This window comes from Hypomesus nipponensis, chromosome 15 (genome assembly GCF_054491055.1).
Source record: "Hypomesus nipponensis isolate SF chromosome 15, ASM5449105v1, whole genome shotgun sequence".
NCBI lineage: Eukaryota > Metazoa > Chordata > Actinopteri > Osmeriformes > Osmeridae > Hypomesus > Hypomesus nipponensis.
This window is the reverse complement of record NC_140375.1, coordinates 17,615,947-17,633,914: the sequence shown is the minus strand read 5'-3', so window position 1 is coordinate 17,633,914 and position 17,968 is coordinate 17,615,947. Positions and strand designations below refer to the sequence as shown.

Below are 17,968 nucleotides of genomic sequence, written 5' to 3'. Positions count from 1 at the left end.
GGGCTGCAGGTCTGTAGATCTGTGGGGCTGCAGGTCTGTGGGGCTGCAGGTCTGTGGGGCGGCAGGTCTGCAGATCTGTGGGGCTGCAGGTCTGTGGGGCTGCAGGTCTGTAGATCTGTGGGGCTGCAGGTCTGCAGGTATGTGGGGCTGCAGGTCTGTGGGAGGACTGGAGATGCACCCCCTGGATCCCTGTGATGTACTTTCAGATGTATGTTGACCTTTTCTGACTGGTGACCTTGTGGAGAATGACCTTTGACCTCCAGCTGACCTCTGACCTCTGTGTCTTCACAGTGACCTTCTGGAGGATCTGGAGAGAAGCCACCATGCAGCCGCCATCGCAGAATGCTTCGTGGAGAGGGTGAGTGTGTGAGAGAGAGAGAGAGAGAGAGAGAGAGAGAGAGAGAGAGAGAGAGAGAGAGAGAGAGAAGGGGAGAAGAGGATGACAAATGTTAGGTCTGACTGACCACTGCTGTTCTATAGGGGTGCCGTCACAGGAAATGTTTGCACTCTGGGTTGTGTGTGTGTGTGTGTTAAAAGCAGATACTGTGTAAAAGTAGAGATGTGTCAGTGCGTGGGGGTGTAAGGGAGCCTGATCTTACAGGTCGTGAAACCATGACTCCCTGCATTGACCCCGTAACCTACGATGTCACGCTGTCCCAGTGCTGTCCACCTAGAGCCCTGTCCTGGTAGTCAAGGCAACACCTCCAATAACACAGGACCTGCAGAGGGCCAATGAGAGAACAGAGTTTCTTTGTGTTGGAACGGGACTAGGGCCCACAGTGATGTCCCTCACACACACACACTCACACACATAGACACACACACACTCCCAGAGTATGACTTCACATGTGGGGCTTCTATAGAGCGGCCTGCTCTAGCCCAGCCCCTGCTCCAGACCAGACCCCGCCCAGACCCCGCCCAGACCCAGCCCAGCCCAGCCCAGACCCAACCCAGCCCAGACCCAGCCCAGCCCAGACCCAGCCCAGACCCAGCCTAGACCCCGCCCAGACCCAGCCCAGCCCAGACCCAGCCCAGACCCAGCCCAGCTCAGACCCAGCCCAGCCCCAGCCCAGCCCAGCCCCAGCCCAGCCCAGCCCCAGCCCCAGCCCAGCCCAGACCCAGCCCAGACCCAGCCCAGACCCAGCCCAGCCCAGACCCAGCCCAGACCCAGCCCAGACCCAGCCCAGCCCAGACCCAGCCCAGACCCAGCCCCAGCCCAGCCCAGACCCAGCCCAGCCCAGCCCCAGCCCAGCCCCAGCCCAGACCCCGCCCAGACCCCGCCTAGACCCCGCCCAGACCCAGCCCAGACCCAGCCCAGCCCCAGCCCCAGACCCAGCCCAGACCCAGCCCAGACCCAGCCCAGACCCAGCCCAGACCCAGCCCAGCCCAGACCCAGCCCAGACCCAGCCCAGACCCAGCCCAGCCCCAGCCCCAGCCCAGCCCCAGCCCAGACCCAGCCCAGACCCAGCCCAGACCCAGCCCAGACCCAGCCCAGCCCAGCCCCCCTAGTGTGTCACACTAGGGTCATGTCCTACTGCTTTTTCCGCTGTTCAGTATGGAGACCATTATTCAATGGTCCTTAACTCTGTCTCTGTATTACTTTCTTTGTCTCTGTCCCCTGGACCTTTTCTCTACATCTCTCCATCTTCCCCCTGTTCCCCTTTTCCTCCTATTCCTCCTTTTCTGCTCTGCCTCTCTCTTCTCCTCCCTCCTCTCCCTCCCTCTCTCCTGGATCCTCTCTTTTCAGTAGTTCCTCCTTTTCTTTTCGCTCCCTTTAATCCTCTCAATTTCCCTCTCTCTCCCTTTCTGTTCCTCTCTCTTTCTCCCTTTTACCCCTCTCTCCCCCCCCCCCCCCTCTCCCTCCCTCCAGTATGTCTCCAGTACTCTGCTGTTGAATGGTCCTCTGTGTCTGCTTGTTAGAAAGGAAACACAAGGTACATTGGATTAAGCCATTACTGCTGTGGTTATTTTAGACTGGGAAAGACCAGTATCTACGCTGACATACCAGATCTGTAGATACGACACCAGAACAGGACAAGCTCTCTATGCAGGATCAGAACACACTGTATCCTGGCTGACTCGACATATGGTTGTCTGGATGGTTCACTGAATGACAGACACACTAACTAACTGACGGATTGATTGACTGGTTTGTTGGTTGACTGACAAACTGGCTAGCTAACGGCTTGAATGACGGCTGACTGTCTGGATAACTGTCTGGATAACTGTCTGGATAACTGTCTGGATAACTGTCTGGATAACTGGCTGGATAACTGGCTGGATAACTGTCTGGATAACTGGCTGGATAACTGGCTTGATAACTGGCTGGATAACTGGCTGGATAACTGGCTGGATAACTGGCTGGATAACTGGCTGGATAACTGGCTGGATAACTGGCTGGATAACTGGCTGGATAACTGGCTGGATAACTGGCTGGATAACTGGCTGGATAACTGGCTGGATAACTGGGAGATTGGATGACAGACTGTGTTGGGGACCTCCCGAGGACAGGAAGGAGAGATGTGTGCAAAGATCATGAGATTGAGGCAGATAAGTAGTCATAAGCTGAGGAGTCAGTGAGGAGAGGAGAGGGAGATGGGGAGGAGAGGGAGAGGGGGAGGAGAGGGAGACGGGGAGGAGAGGGAGGGAGGGGTAGCAGCAGAGCGTGTGAGGTCAGCATGTTCCTGAGGTGTCGACACGAGGAGGAAGACGAGCAGAGACACAGGACGTGTGTGTCTGCCGAACAACACACCTGTCACACATCAGCTCACCTGCCACACACACACACACACACACACACAGCCAGGACAGGGCCTGCTGCACACATGGGCCATGTGTCATGGAGACACACAGACACACACACACACACACACAGCCAGGACAAGGCCTGCTGCACACATGGGCCATGTGTCATGGAGACACACACACACACACACACACAGACCCACACACACACTCATGTGCACACCCTTGCGTACACACACTCACCCACACACCATCATGCATATACACTGGCTGACACACTCACACAAACACAGTACAAAGCACACAACTCTCACATTATACACACAACACACATTATACACAAATACACACACATGTAAACACACACATGACTCTCTCATACGCCAGACCATAATGAGGTTCTGTAGATGACTTGCTCAGAGTGAGGTGTAAACATACCTCTGTGTTGTCACTGACGCAGATCTTGGTATTACTGCCAGAACTGCACAATCAACAAACACCTGGAGAATGACCCACAAATGAGGGGACTGTGTGTGTGTGTGTGTTTGTGTGTGTGTGTGTGTGTCTTTCTCTCCCACGAAGCAGAGATGACAGTTATTCGTTGTAGTTAACTTGGAGATCATTTTCACTGTATCTGTTATTTCCACTCTCTCTCTGCTCTCCACTAATGGCATCTGTTTCTGGTTTCTTTCTGTTTAGAGTGAAGCGTTCGACATCTACACTCTCTACTGTATGAACTACCCCAAGTAAGTCTCAGTCACACGCCATCTGGGCTCTCCTCACACACACACACACACACACACACACACACACACACATATACACACTAATACACATATGCAGGCATACACACAGAGGTACAAATGCACACAACCAAACACATTGTCCAAAGACACAAACACACAGTCAGTCAGTCTACTGTGTAGAACATAATGTACCTGTGATGCACTGAGTTAGTATTCCACACAGGGTCAGAACACACGCCTGTCTGTTACAGCAGCCAGGCCTTGAATGGGAATCAACAGACTGCTGTTGTAGTGAGTGATCTCATGGTGGTGTCTGTATGTCTGTGTGTTTGGCCTTGATTGTGCCTCCGCACTGTATCTTTGGGTGTGTGTGTGTGTGTGTGTGTGTGTGTGTGAAGATGCACGCACGTGTGTGTGAAGTCATACACTATAAACACTCTTTCAAGTGAAAGTGGGACGCAGTTCCAGTCGTGTCTTTTGAAGACAGTTTTGCGATGAGGCCAGAACATCTGACGGAACCTTCCAGACTCTGAGATAGAGGCCTGGAGGGAGGGGAGGGAGTTACAGAGGTGGAAAGGAAGGATGTTGATTGAGTGGGGAGATGGAGGGGGGATGAAGGGTGGAAGAAGGGAGGGAGGAGAGGTGAAGGGGGATGGAGGTATGTTTCCTGTGTACATGTCTGTCCCCTGCCAAGCAGGGGCCCTGGGGGGGAGGGCAGGCAGGGAAGAAAGCAGGAGAGACCAGAGGAGACCAGAGGCTTGTTACCATACGCTGAAAACATTACTCCTCCTCTGCATGCTGCAGTGAAGATCTGTCTGGCATGAAGAGCAGAGACACCAACTGACCTCTTCTCCTCTCTCCCCTTCATCCTTCTCCTCTCCCCTCCCTCCTTTATCTCCCACCCTCTTCTCTTCCCCTCTCCACCCTCTCTTTGCTCCATCTGTCCCACTCCCCCCCTCTCCTATCCTCCTCCCCTCCTTACCCCCTCCTTCCTTCCTCCCCCCTCCCTTCTCCTCTCCCCCAGCTCCGTGGCGGTGCTGAGGGAGTGCATGAAGAACCAGAGTCTGGTGAAGTTCTTCCAGGAGAGGCAGAGCACCCTCAGCCAGTCTCTTCCCCTGGAGACCTACCTGCTCAAGCCTGTCCAGAGGATCCTCAAGTACCACCTCCTCCTGCAGGTCTGTCTCCTACCTACCCTACCCTACCCCCTCCTCCTGCAGGTGTGTCTCCTACCTACCCTACCCCCTCCTCCTGCAGGTGTGTCTCCTACCTACCCTACCCCCTCCTCCTGCAGGTGTGTCTCCTACCTACCCTACCCCCTCCTCCTGCAGGTGTGTCTCCTACCTACCCTACCCCCTCCTCCTGCAGGTGTGTCTCCTACCTACCCTACCCTACCCCCTCCTCCTGCAGGTGTGTCTCCTACCTACCCTACCCTACCCCCTCCTCCTGCAGGTGTGTCTCCTACCTACCCTACCCTACCCCCTCCTCCTGCAGGTCTGTCTCCTACCTACCCTACCCTACCCCCTCCTCCTGCAGGTGTGTCTCCTACCTACCCTACCCCCTCCTCCTGCAGGTGTGTCTCCTACCCTACCCTACCCCCTCCTCCTGCAGGTGTGTCTCCTACCTACCCTACCCTACCCCCTCCTCCTGCAGGTCTGTAGGCCACAGAAGAGTACCAACCTACCCTACCATCTCATACCTGCAGACTAGTAGGCTTAACAGTACAGTACAGTGAAGCAGATCATATTTTTCTCATTACCTGCAACAGGTTGGTAGGCTGCAAAGTTCCCTTCAGCATAGTACCACAGGACTATATCCAATATTTCACTATTCAATACAGCCCATGTATGAACCACCCAAGGGGGAAACTCCCCTTTGGCCTAATGGTTAGATGCTTGTGGTTTGAATCCCACCTGTTCTAAACAACCGATGGTCGTTAATCATGTTTATACATGGACATCTATTGTCTAGGTCTGTGGAAAGGCAGTAAATGCTGAAAGGCAGTGTGTTTCCTGGAGGTCTGAGGAGCAGGGCAGGGGAAGGGCGTGGTCAGCCAGTGCAGATGAAGAGAACAGCTGTAAAATACAGTAATGACCTCGTCGTTAAACCGGAACCTCAGTCATGCGAAACACTGCTTGCTCACTCACACACTCAGCTAGCTGTGTTTGGACTCGGATCAGTGACGGTCTTTCGGTTGTTCTCTGTCCACTGGTTACTTTTTCTTTCTTTTTCTCTCCTCTCTCTTTCTCCTCTCTCACTCTCCTCTCTCTCTCTCTCTCTCTCTCTCTCTCTCTCTCTTGCCAAGCCCACCTTTGAGGTGGTGTTGCAGAGGATTGCAACAACAGTGGTTTGCGCACAAGCTAAAAGCAGCCCCCTAGCAGCAGAATAAGACCTGAGCTGGGATCCCATACCGTACTGTAGGGTTCACTTCCCAGCCCAATCTGATCCCGCCAGTCACAACCCAGCTCTCTGTCGCCCTCCTCTGGCAGGAACTGTCCAAGCACTTTGACAAGAGCGACCCCGGATACGAGGTTGTCGAGGATGCCATCATCACCATGACGGCGGTTGCTTGGTACATCAACGACATGAAGAGGAAGCAGGAGCACGCTGTCAGGCTGCAGGTACAGGCCCACCAATCAGGAGAGGGCTGGGAGTCAGGGGTCAGGGCCCACCAATCAGGAGAGGGCTGGGAGTCAGGGGTCAGGGCCCACCAATCAGGAGAGGGCTGGGAGTCAGGGGTCAGGGCCCACCAATCAGGAGAGGGCTGGGAGTCAGGGGTCAGGGCCCACCAATCAGTAGAGGGCTGGGAGTCAGGGGTCAGGGCCCACCAATCAGGAGAGGGCTGGGAGTCAGGGGTCAGGGCCCACCCATCAGGAGAGGGCTGGGAGTCAGGGGTCAGGGCCCACCAATCAGGAGAGGGCTGGGAGTCAGGGGTCAGGGCCCACCAATCAGGAGAGGGCTGGGAGTCAGGGGTCAGGACCCACCAATCAGGAGAGGGCTGGGAGTCAGGGGTCAGTTTTCTTTTTCCTCCTCGTGACCCCTGCTTCAAAAGGTCAAAGGTCAGATGACACTGAACAGGATTGTATATTAGTTGAAGAAAGAATGACAGTGGTTTGAGACTACCTGGACAAAGTTCTGATTTGAATATTAAAGTACCATCAAATACATGTTTGCCCATTAAAAACATGTGTGTACAATCACAGATGTGTAAGTGTGTGGTCAAACTAGGGATGCAGCAATTATAGATTTTGATGGTACGATTATAGTTTCATGATAATAATACATTAACATTTGGGATGTATAAAATCAGGTGAATATTCTTAAATTAGAGGTTTTAATGTACAACATGTCTTTGATGGCTTTTGTTTTTAACAGTTGCTGCCTTTCTAAACAGAAATCATAGTTACCAAATAATACAGTACCAAATAAATAAAATATGTTAACCGTAAATGAATGAATGAAACAACTTGAAAAAAACTTCACGTTTTAAATCGTGGTTAATAGTAAAATTGGTTAATTGCTGCATCCCTAGTTAAACTAAAGCCCCTGTTGGTGTTCCAGGAGATCGAGAGCTTGTTGGTGAACTGGACCGGACCCGACTTGTGTGGCTTTGGAGAGCTGGTTCTGGAAGGGTCTTTCCGGGTTCAGAGGGTAAAAAAAGAGAGAGCCTTCTTCCTGTTCGACAAGATGCTGCTGATCGCGAAGAAGAGGCTTGATCACTTTGTCTACAGCACACACATATTTGTGAGTTCCCACAGACCTGAACAGGAAGTCGGAAATTAAGTTACAGAGTATGTTCATGACGATTCAATTGTTGTTTATCGCGCAGACAAAAGATACCATTCTAGTACAGATGGGGCAGAGAGGGTGTGAGGGCTGTTAAGGTTCCTGTAATGAGATCATCCTTGACCCTATAACTTCAACCAGGATGTGGGTAACTCTGATGCCCTCCTCTCCTCCTCTCCTCCTCTCCATCCTCTCTCTTCCTCTCCATTGTTCTCTCCTACTCTCCATCTCCTCCTCTTCATCCTCTCTCTTCCTCTCTTCTCCTCTCCATTGTTCTCTCCTACTCTCCATCTCCTCCTCTCCATCTTCTCTTCTCCTCTCCATCGTTCTCTCCTCTTCTCCTCCTCTCCATCTCCTCCCTCCATCCTCTCCTCTTTCTCTCCTCTCCATCGTCTCTTCTCTCCTCCTCTCCTCTCCATCTCCTCCTCTCCATCTTCTCTCCTCCTCTCCATCCTCTCTTCTCTTCTCCTCTCCATCCTCTCTTGTCTCCTTCTCTCTTCTCTCTCTCCTCTCCATCTTCTCCTCTCCATCGTTCTCTCCTCCTCTCCTCCTCTCTTCTCCTCCTCTCCATCATCTCCATCATCTCCTCCTCTCCATCATCTCCATCCTCTCTTCTCTCATCCTCTCCTCCTCTCCATCGTTCTCTCCTCCTCTCCTCCTCTCCATCTCCTCCTCTCCATCCTCTCTTCTCATCATCTCCATCCTCTCCTTCCTCTCTTCTCTCCTCCCTCCTTCCTCTCTTCTCTCCTCCTCTCCATCCTCTCCATCCTCTCTTCTCTCCTCCCTCCTTCCTCTCTTCTCTCCATCCTCTCCATCCTCTCTTCTCTCCTCCCTCCCTCCTCTCTTCTCTCCTTCCTCTCTTCTCTCCTCCCTCCTTCCTCTCTTCTCTCCTTCCTCTCTTCTCTCCTCCCTCCTTCCTCTCTTCTCTCCTTCCTCTCTTCTCTCCTCCCTCCTTCCTCTCTATCATCTCCATCCTCTCCTTCCTCTCTTCTCTCCTCCCTCCTTCCTCTCTTCTCTCCTTCCTCTCTTCTCTCCTCCCTCCTTCCTCTCTTCTCTCCATCCTCTCCATCCTCTCTTCTCTCCTCCCTCCTTCCTCTCTTCTCTCCTTCCTCTCTTCTCTCCTCCCTCCTTCCTCTCTTCTCTCCATCCTCTCCATCCTCTCTTCTCTCCTCCCTCCCTCCTCTCTCCATGCTGCAGTGCTGTAACCTCTTGCTGGTTGAGAGCATGAAGGATCCTCTGTGTTTCAAGGTGTCAGACCAGACCATCCCCAAACAGCTGCACATAGTCCAGGTGAGAGGCAATACCCTGTTGTCTCACCACTCAGATAGAATCAGGACAGCAGTCACTTTCCTTCACTGCCTTACACCTCTTCTGTCTTAACAACCAACCGCATCCTTTCTCTTCCCTGCCCCCCCCCCTCCTCTGCTCCTCTCCCTTCCCTTCCTCCCCCCCCTCCTCTGCTCCTCTCCCTTCCCTTCCTCCCCCCCCTCCTCTGCTCCTCTCCCTTCCCTGCCCCCCCCCCTCCTCTGCTCCTCTCCCTTCCCTTCCTCCCCCCCCTCCTCTGCTCCTCTCCCTTCCCTGCCCCCCCCCCTCCTCTGCTCCTCTCCCTTCCCTTCCCCCCCCCCCTCCTCTGCTCCTCTCCCTTCCCTGCCCCCCCCCTCCTCTGCTCCTCTCCCTTCCCTGCCCCCCCCCCCTCCTCTGTTCCTCTCCCTTCCCTGCCCCCCCCCCTCCTCTGCTCCTCTCCCTTCCCTTCCTCCCCCCCCTCCTCTGCTCCTCTCCCTTCCCTTCCTCCCCCCCATCCCTCCCCCAGGCCAAGAACCAGGAAGAGAAGCGTTTGTGGCTGCACTACCTCAAGAGGCTGATTGTGGAGAACCACCCTGCCTCTCTGCCCCAGAAGGTTAGCACGATGAGTCGGCTGGTTTAGCTGCCACCTAGTGGTGGGATGAGGTCAACACAGGCAGTCACTGTGTGAATTATGCATTTGTTTCACGAGATAGAGAGACGGCTTAACGAGAGAGAGTATCCACTCAACTACGGTCACGTACATTTCTTTCTTTGATTTCCCCTGATTTATTAAATTTCAGTTATTACTTTTCAGGCAAGGCAGGTCCTTGGGGACTCCTTCTGTCAATGTGAGTAATACAACAAGCAACGACCCTGTTTCACTTGCCTCCCCTAACCACAGCCCAAAACATGTCATAAACAGACACGCAATTTAGAGGGGAAATCTGTGTGTTGCAGCACCTCAGTTTGACCAGGATAATCTGAAAAAATCCTCGGGCTCTCAGCGATTGGACGACATCCACGGTTACCACAGAGGCAGGCGCCAATCAGGTAACTGCGATGCTTGTGATGCAACTGTGACTTCCTCAGTGGACAAGGGCTGGGCGATTGGGGGGATTTGCTTTTATCAATACCATGGAGCAACCCTCACACTTTCTGCATGTTCCAACGAGTGATTTTGCTTCAGTTGGTAAAAAAGGTTTGTTGTATTACCCAGGGCTACCAACTTTTCAAAAAACCTTGGAGTGAGATTTGGTATTTGGTGCCAAATGGGTGACAGTTGGAAGCCCTGTTACCAGACGTAGCCACCTGTTTATTTACGACACAATTTGCACTGAATATTGCTCTGCTCTTTGTTGGATTTCAAAAAGCCAAACCACTTACAAATAACTGAAGAAGGCGAACCCTTTTCATCAACATTTCGCTGCGGTTAATAGGAGCTACTCCATTCGAGGTGCTCTGGTGTTTTTTAGCGGGACTATACCCGCTACTTCCTGCTGCATCAAATAAATTAAATGGACTGCTGTTCCTAATTATTCTCTATCAACATTATCGACATTATTGAAAATTAATTAATGTTACGATATCTTTATTGAGGGTCATTACTTCGATAATATTTTATATTGATTTATCACCCTGCCCCAGGACTGACCATGTCTCCTGTAATATAGAGTGTATTTTGCAGACTCTCTAGAAGCCAGGCAGAGGGACAAATCTATGTCACCACATGTTCCCTGTCTGGCTCACAGACCCGATCAGTGGATTGCATTTCAGACACAGCCCTGTTGTTCAAGCCTCTCTGTTTCCTTACGACTAAGGATTGTTGGTTGTCTTTGTCACTCCAGACCCACCATACTTTATCCTGACTGCGGCGAACGTGGTTCTGTTTGTCCCTGCAGACACACCGTAGTGCATCCTCTACCTGTTGTATCCTGACTGTTAGCGTGGTTCTGTTTGTCCCTGCAGACACACCGTAGTGCATCCTCTACCTGTTGTATCCTGACTGTGAGCGTGGTTCTGTTTGTCCCTGCAGAGCCTCCAGAGTTGTTGATGTACACGCCTGAGAAGGCCAGGAAGAGCCTGCCCCTGCTGCTGGAGGGGAACCTGCCCTATCGGAGGACCCGCAGGCAGTCAGGTGGGGGGGGCTCACCTCAGTACACACCCCGCGACACACCCTGGGTGTGTGTGTGTGTGTGTGTGTGTGTGTGTGTGTGTGTGTGTGTGTGTGTGTGTGTGTGTGTGTGTGTGTGTGTGTGTGTGTGTGTGTGTGTGTGTGTGTGTGTGTGAAGAGAGAGAGGGGCTCAGGGCTCGACATTAAGGCTTGTCCGCTTGTCCGGGACAAGTGGATTTTTTGTAGGGCAAGTGAAAGAGAACTTTACTTGTCCCACTAAATAAAAAATGCTATGTTACTTCACGTTATGTTCCAATTATTACGTCTTTTTTACCGAATTTATTTGACCGAGTTCTGCATTTGCAAAACACAAAATAAGTGGCTTTGTCCCAAGATCTCTGCAGACCGTGCAGCTAATTTAATGCTAAACACTTGAACGGGGGCTTATTACTTGAAACATTATTTACTGTGTCATCGCTATTACACTATCAGGGCTTTTAAAAACTGTGACTTGCTCAAGTAGGCAAATGGCTAGTAGAACATTTCATAATAAATTCAGTAAATCAAGCAACGCTGTAAGAGTTATAATATAAGTTACATATATAAGTTATACAGCTAGCAAACTAACGTTAGCTAGCATCGCTACGACAGAATGTGACATTAATACAGGGCCTTGCAAAAGTGCTAAACCCCCTTGCTATTATAAATCCCTAATTTCCCTAATCCCTAATTTCACTTGATAACAATTAATACATTGTATTAATACAATGTATTATTATGAAAAATATTGAATGAATGAAAAAACTATGTCCCTTTCTTCATGAACTACCAGCATCAAATGATAATAAAGAATAATATAATTTTTTAAATATATTTTTTTAGGGGTGCTTGAGCAAGGGTCTAAAATCACCACTGGTGTATAGCCTACTTTACAGTTGAATATTAACTGATATTTAACTACATACATTTAACCGATACAAATGCGGCTAAAGCTTGCTAGGTACACCACTGCCGACGCTAGCAAACTAGAAACGTCAACATTTAAAAAATAAATACAATTATAAATCTTTACCCGGACAAGTGACTTTTGTGTTTGAACAAGTGAAACGTTAATGTACTTGGACAAAAGGACAAGTGCCTCAAAAGGCTAATGTTGAGCCCTGGGGCTGATCTTAGAGACAAGGACAGATATCTTCCATCGTGAATGGAACATTTCCAAAATACAAATTCCCACCAGCTCAGCTCAGAGCTTACTCACAAATAGACTAGAAAGCATAGCATAACTGATGTCGATACCGATCTCCCTGCAGGCATGAGATAATATGTTTCTCAATCACTATCTCTATCTCCCTTTTTTCTCCCTCCTCCCCCCTCTCTCTCCCTGCTCCCCCCCTCTCTCTCCCTCCTTTTTCTCTTTCTTGGTCTCTCTCCCTCCTCTCTCTCTCTTTCTTGGTCTCTCTCTCCCTCCTTTCTCTCCCTCCTCTCTCTCTCTTTCTTGGTCTCTCTCTCCCTCCTCTCTCTCTCTTTCTTGGTCTCTCTCTCCCTCCTCTCTCTCTCTTTCTTGGTCTCTCTCTCCCTCCTCTCTCTCTATTTCTTGGTCTCTCTCTCCCTTCTCTCTCTCTTTGTATCTCTCTCCAGCTCCTGCCAAGGACATCGAGGCCGCCTTTGTTCCCAGTGGTGAGGGTTTGTTATTGTTTGTCACTGCGTGGTGAATTTATCTTCATCTCTCTCTTTCTCATTCAGTCTTTCTTGTCTTGTCAGTTTGTTGGTGACGGTGTGGTGAATCATGTCTCTCCCTCCCTCTCACTCACTCACTCTCTTTCATCAGGGCTTGAAATTGCGACAGATAATCTGTGTCTGTGCAAGTTGGTGGGAGAATTTGTGCGCGTTCAAATAATTACATTTACATTTAGTAGACACTCTTATCCAGAGCGACTTACAGTAAGTACAGGGACATTCCCCCCCGAGGCAAGTAGGGTGAAGTGCCTTGCCCAAGGACACAACGTCATTTGGCACAGTTGGGAATTGAACCGGTGACCTTCTGATTACTAGCCGATTCCCTAACCGCTCAGCCACCTGACTCCCGGTTGACTGTTATACCCAACGTCACATAACCAGTTAAAAGTAATCTTTACATTCTAAACTTCAATGCAGAAGATTTTTGTTTGGTTATATAGCCTTCAGTCACTCCTTGTCACTGCACTCTGTTATCACATGACAAGGAGTTTAAGTAGCGGGCAAAATAAATCTATAAGATCATTTCTTGTTGTTGTGGTTCTCTTTAACACTCGTTGGGTGCTCCGCCGGGGCTTCTTTGGAAGCAGCCTTGCAACCAAGTCAAAAAGTGAATTTCAAGCCCTGATCATGTTTTGAAAGTTTTTTACTGTGTGGTAAATAATCAAATCATCTTGTCAACCGCAACCAGGGGTCTATCAGCAGGTAGTGGGTAGCACCAACCAGGGGTCTATCAGCAGGTAGTGGGTAGCACCAACCAGGGGTCTATCAGCAGGTAGTGGGTAGCACCAACCAGGGGTCTATCAGCAGGTAGTGGGTAGCACCAACCAGGGGTCTATCAGCAGGTAGTGGGTAGCACCAACCAGGGGTCTATCAGCAGGTAGTGGGTAGCACCAACCAGGGGTCTATCAGCAGGTAGTGGGTAGCACCAACCAGGGGTCTATCAGCAGGTAGTGGGTAGCACCAACCAGGGGTCTATCAGCAGGTAGTGGGTAGCACCAACCAGGGGTCTATCAGCAGGTAGTGGGTAGCACCAACCAGGGGTCTATCAGCAGGTAGTGGGTAGCACCAACCAGGGGTCTATCAGCAGGTAGTGGGTAGCACCAACCGTCACACATCATATGTGTGGGTGTAACCCCTTGCCCAGGGCAGCATGTGTGCTAGGACCGCCCAACACTGTCAGGATGAATGATAAGGAGTTGAAAAGGGCTTGTGGCACATCTTGACTAAAATCAATTCCTGTGTTCTGCCTCCTCGTCATGGCTGCTGAATTCCAGTTTCTCAGAAGGTAAATATGATTTGTTTTGTTCTGCTTTTTGAGTAAAGTTGTTTGATTCTTCATCAAACACTTTCTTGTGTGAACATTTTTGGCCTTATGTTTATCTTGTGTTTGCTGTGGTGCTAGGAAATGATAAAAGGTGCACAATGACAAGAAATGATATTGATAAAACACCAAATACAGATTAAAACTAAAGTAACAAGCCTGGCTTTAAAATGTAAGAAGTAGAAAATACAGATATTTGTATAAAAAATGTAAGGTGTGACAGTAAAAAGTTTGTTGTTTCCTCTCCCCTTCCTACCCCTCCTCCATCCTCCTCCACCCCTCCTCTGTCCTTCACCCCTCCTCCTCCACCCCTCCTCCACCCTTCCTCCATCCTCCTCCGACCCTCCTCTGTCCTCCACCCCTCCTCCATCCTCCTCCACCCCTCCTCTGTCCTCCATCCCTCCTACATCCTCCTCCACCCCTCCTCCATCTTCCACCCCTCTTCCATCCTCCTCCACCCTCCTCCACCCCTCCTCTGTCCTCCACCCCTCCTCCTCCATCCTCTTCCACCCCTCTTCCATCCTCCTCCACCCCTCCTCTGTCCTCCACCCCTCCTCCATCCTCCTCCACCCCTCCTCCATCTTCCACCCCTCCTCCATCCTCCTCCACCCCTCCTCCACCCCTCCCTCCAGACGGGCAGCGATGGTGAGCTGTGCCCCCAGCAGGCTGACAGCCTGGGTTCCTCTGGCAGCACCAGCACCCTGGCCTCCTCCGTCATCGAGGTGGAGGCTGGCCACGCCGAGCAAAGCCTGACCAGGAGCCGGTCGGAGGAGGAGGAGGAGGGGGAGGAGCTGTGTCCTCTCAGCGCCCCGCCCACCCTGTCCATCACAGAGGAGATCATGCAGTTCATCAACCAGAGTCGTGTTAGAGAGGGATTGGCTGAACTGCCCACAGACACGGTGTGTGTGTGTGTGTGTGTGTGATATTATTTTATATTATTTTGGGGGGAGGAGATACTCTCTCAAGATAAGTTTCTCTCAAACCTGGTCCTTGTCCCTGCATGTTGCAGACGTTTCCCTCTTTCAAAACACCTGTTTCAAATGAATTTTTTTATCATGCGTTATCAAGCCTGATAATGACCCATGACCCATTCATTCGAATCAGGTTTGTGTCTGAGCAGGGAAACATCTAGAAAAATAAAGGACTGGGGCCTTGAGGACCAGGTTTGAGTATCACCGCTCTAGATTTCTCTTCTACACCAGTCACAAACACATGTCTTGCCTTAAGGGACCCAGGAAATCACAGACAACGTCTGTTTCTTGTCCGTCTTCCAGCCTGCAGTCCTGGAAGAACGCGTGGGGCTCCAGACCCCAGACCCCTGCCCCTTGGCAGAGCAGGCCAGCCATCACAGCTTCTCCTGCCCCCTGAAGGAGGGCGCGGAGCCCCCAGTCTCCCAGAACCACACTCTCCAGCAGGGAGCACAGTTGCAACTGGAGGGGGACAAAGCCAAGATGGAGGACGAGGGCTCTACTCACCATGTGACCAGTGAGTCAGAGGCAGGAAGTGCAGAGAAGGAAGGATCCCTCGTTCTAGATGTTCATCTGGAGGAGAAGGTGGAACGTGATGAACTAGACACAGTTAAGGCTGGAGATGAAGAGGAGGTGGAGGGGGAGGAGGAGACGGTCATCACCCCAACACCACTGTCTCCTGACCACATCTCCAGCCTCTCAGCCAGAGAGGAGGAGCTTGTCTGTGACCTGCCCAGAGAAGAGAAGCTCTCCCCAGGCCCGGCCCCAGGCCCGGCCCCCTCTACCTCCATCGGCAGCCCTCCTTCCTCCAAAAGAGACAGCCAGATGACCAGGAGTGACAGGCTGATCATTGAGAAGATCAGAAGCTACTATGAGGCTGCAGAGGCCCAGGCAGGGGCCGGGGCAGAGGCCGGGGGTGAGGCTGAGGAAACCGAGGGGGCGAACGACGGCCAGACCCCCCGGAGGAACAGCTTCTCCCAGATCCCCTCAGGGCTGGTCAAAGAGTCCGTGTCTCGCTTTGACGTCTTCGGCCACCAGGACAGCCTGTGTGAGTCTGAGAGTGGGCGCTCGGACACGGGGACAGACCCAGGCCTGCCCTCCCCTCCGCCCCTGGAGCCTGGCCCCCCAGAGAGGCCCGCCAGCCAGGCCTGCTCCACCTCCCTGCCTGCTGTCTGGGCAGAGGAGAGTCAGGACCAGGGCCAGACTCCACCAGGCCTGGAGGTGGACTGCATCTCTGAGGAGACGGGTGAGTTTTGACAGAGATTTACAGCATGATCAAATCAAATCATGATCAAAAGTTGTATTTGTATAGCAGTGTCACAGAGGGCTTCACATACACCTGAGGAACTGCACCTACACCAACCTAAACCCTCAAGGATACAGTAACTTCTACATTTACACTCTACAGTAACTCGAAAGAAAAGTGGTAAAGATTGAATCTTTGGGTCTATCAGTTTAGCAGTCTGTTGTTGAGGTTGAGGAGGACATGGAAGTGTCATACAAGTTCTCATCATATTTATCTCATGAAACAGAACTAACGAAAGTGTTGAAGAACACGGAGAAGGAAGGCATGTCCGCCACCACAGAAGAAGAGAGCAAATGCAGCCTGTCGACCGTTGACACCACAGAAGAAGTCACCCCCTCCGCGCCCGAAGCCTCCACAAGCACCCAGCACCTCAACGGGCACGGCCCGGGCAGATCCGACACCACAGCAGGCCCCAGAGACCAGGACGAGGCCTCCACAGGTCCACCAGCACACGCTGCAGGCCCCAGAGACCAGGACGAGGCCTCCACAGGTCCACCAGCACACGCTGCACCCAGGGGAACCCGGAGAGGCCTGGCCTGGACCCGGATCAGGGAGCCCCCCGCCCCCAGGGGGAGTCTGGAGGGCCTGCCCAGCCAGATCAGGGAGGGTGACTGGGCCCGGCAGGTGTCCTCCTCCTCCTCCTCCTCGCTGGCCCGTGGTCTGCTGGGGGCCAGCGGGGGAGACGTGACCGGGATGGGGCTGTTCGAGGCAGGCCCGGTGGCCCCGTGTCTTCTGGAGAACTCTGAGAGGATCCTGAGCAAGGTCCAGATGCTGGCCCGCATGTACGGAGCCAAGGTGAGCAGCATGAAGGTTCCCCTGCACCACAAGATGGCCCCAGGGGGCCATCCCACAGGGGCCCACAACCACAGCTACGCCTACTCTCACTACCACAAGCGCTTCCAGACCAAGACCTACCACGCCCGCTATCAGAGCCACACCAACGCTCAGTCTGACACCCAGAGCCAGAGCTTAACCCTGGGGAGGAGCCCCCACTGTCCTCTGACCCCGAGACAAGACAGGAGCAAAGAAGAAGGGAAGAATGGAGGGATGAAAGAGCGAAGGGCAGAGAGCCCAACAGATGGTGAGTGTCTACTTTAACCGCGGTGGTTGACAGTCATAGAAAGTTCTAGTTTGATCTTTCAGGTCAGCCCTTTCTTTGAACACACTGACAGGACAGTTAAAACATGTCCAGTGTTTCTTGTGTGAGGCAAGGTTTGTGTATTTGCTTTTGGTTACATATCTGGTTTAGGAATGTGCATGCTCAATACCAGCAGGAATAACATTTCTGTCTGTTGTGTAATGTAACAGCCGTCCAATCAGAGCCCAAGAAAAAGACAGCTGTCCAAACAGAGCCCCGGGAGAAAAAGGCTGTCCAATCAGAGCCCCAGGAGTTAACAGTCGTCCAATCAGAGCCCCTTCTGTACGGCCACATTCTGGTCACCGAGCAGCTTTCCCAGGCCTGCCACCAGCAGCTGTCTCCTACCCTCCACCTCCACGACAGCTGCCTGCCCTCTGGAGACACGGTCATTAGTCAACCCAGGAACGGAGGCTCGAATGTGGGCTGCACCTCCCATTCCTCCCCCCCCTCCCTGGATCTCCCCACCCCTCCTTGTACACCTAGAGAGGGGGTGGTCCAGAGCCTTTCTGCGAACGCAGATAAAGATGTGTATCTGGAAGCTTCTGAGAGGTATGTGGATAAAGTGTAAATATTCCCACACGTCTGTGTTACAGTATGTTTGACTGATTCAGATTTTCATTGATTCTCACTAACATTTATTGTTTCTAATCGTTTCTGCCAGAATGATTCTGACACAAATTAATTCAGACTCTATTGATTCTGACTACTTCATTCAGATGGATTAGACTCACCAGCCATCTTTTTGACCCTGACTCTGATTCTGGCTCTGGCTCTGATTCTGACTGATTCTCATTCTGATTCTGACACTGACTGATTCTTATTCTGACTCT

General features: G+C 51.8%; 1 protein-coding gene across 1 annotated transcript in view; it reads left to right on the top strand.

Moving 5' to 3' along the window:
- plekhg2 (pleckstrin homology domain containing, family G (with RhoGef domain) member 2) overlaps nucleotides 1-17,968 on the top strand; it is a 47,724-nt gene that overhangs the window by 24,983 nt on the left and 4,773 nt on the right. Inside the window, 16 exon segments of the mRNA XM_084674813.1 lie at nucleotides 292-358; nucleotides 3,445-3,491; nucleotides 4,516-4,666; nucleotides 5,978-6,109; nucleotides 7,050-7,232; nucleotides 8,472-8,564; nucleotides 9,085-9,171; nucleotides 9,373-9,406; nucleotides 9,516-9,608; nucleotides 10,591-10,692; nucleotides 12,307-12,345; nucleotides 13,680-13,690; nucleotides 14,359-14,625; nucleotides 15,001-15,940; nucleotides 16,227-17,081; nucleotides 17,309-17,687. Coding sequence (XP_084530939.1) covers nucleotides 292-358; nucleotides 3,445-3,491; nucleotides 4,516-4,666; nucleotides 5,978-6,109; nucleotides 7,050-7,232; nucleotides 8,472-8,564; nucleotides 9,085-9,171; nucleotides 9,373-9,406; nucleotides 9,516-9,608; nucleotides 10,591-10,692; nucleotides 12,307-12,345; nucleotides 13,680-13,690; nucleotides 14,359-14,625; nucleotides 15,001-15,940; nucleotides 16,227-17,081; nucleotides 17,309-17,687 — 3,480 coding nt within the window.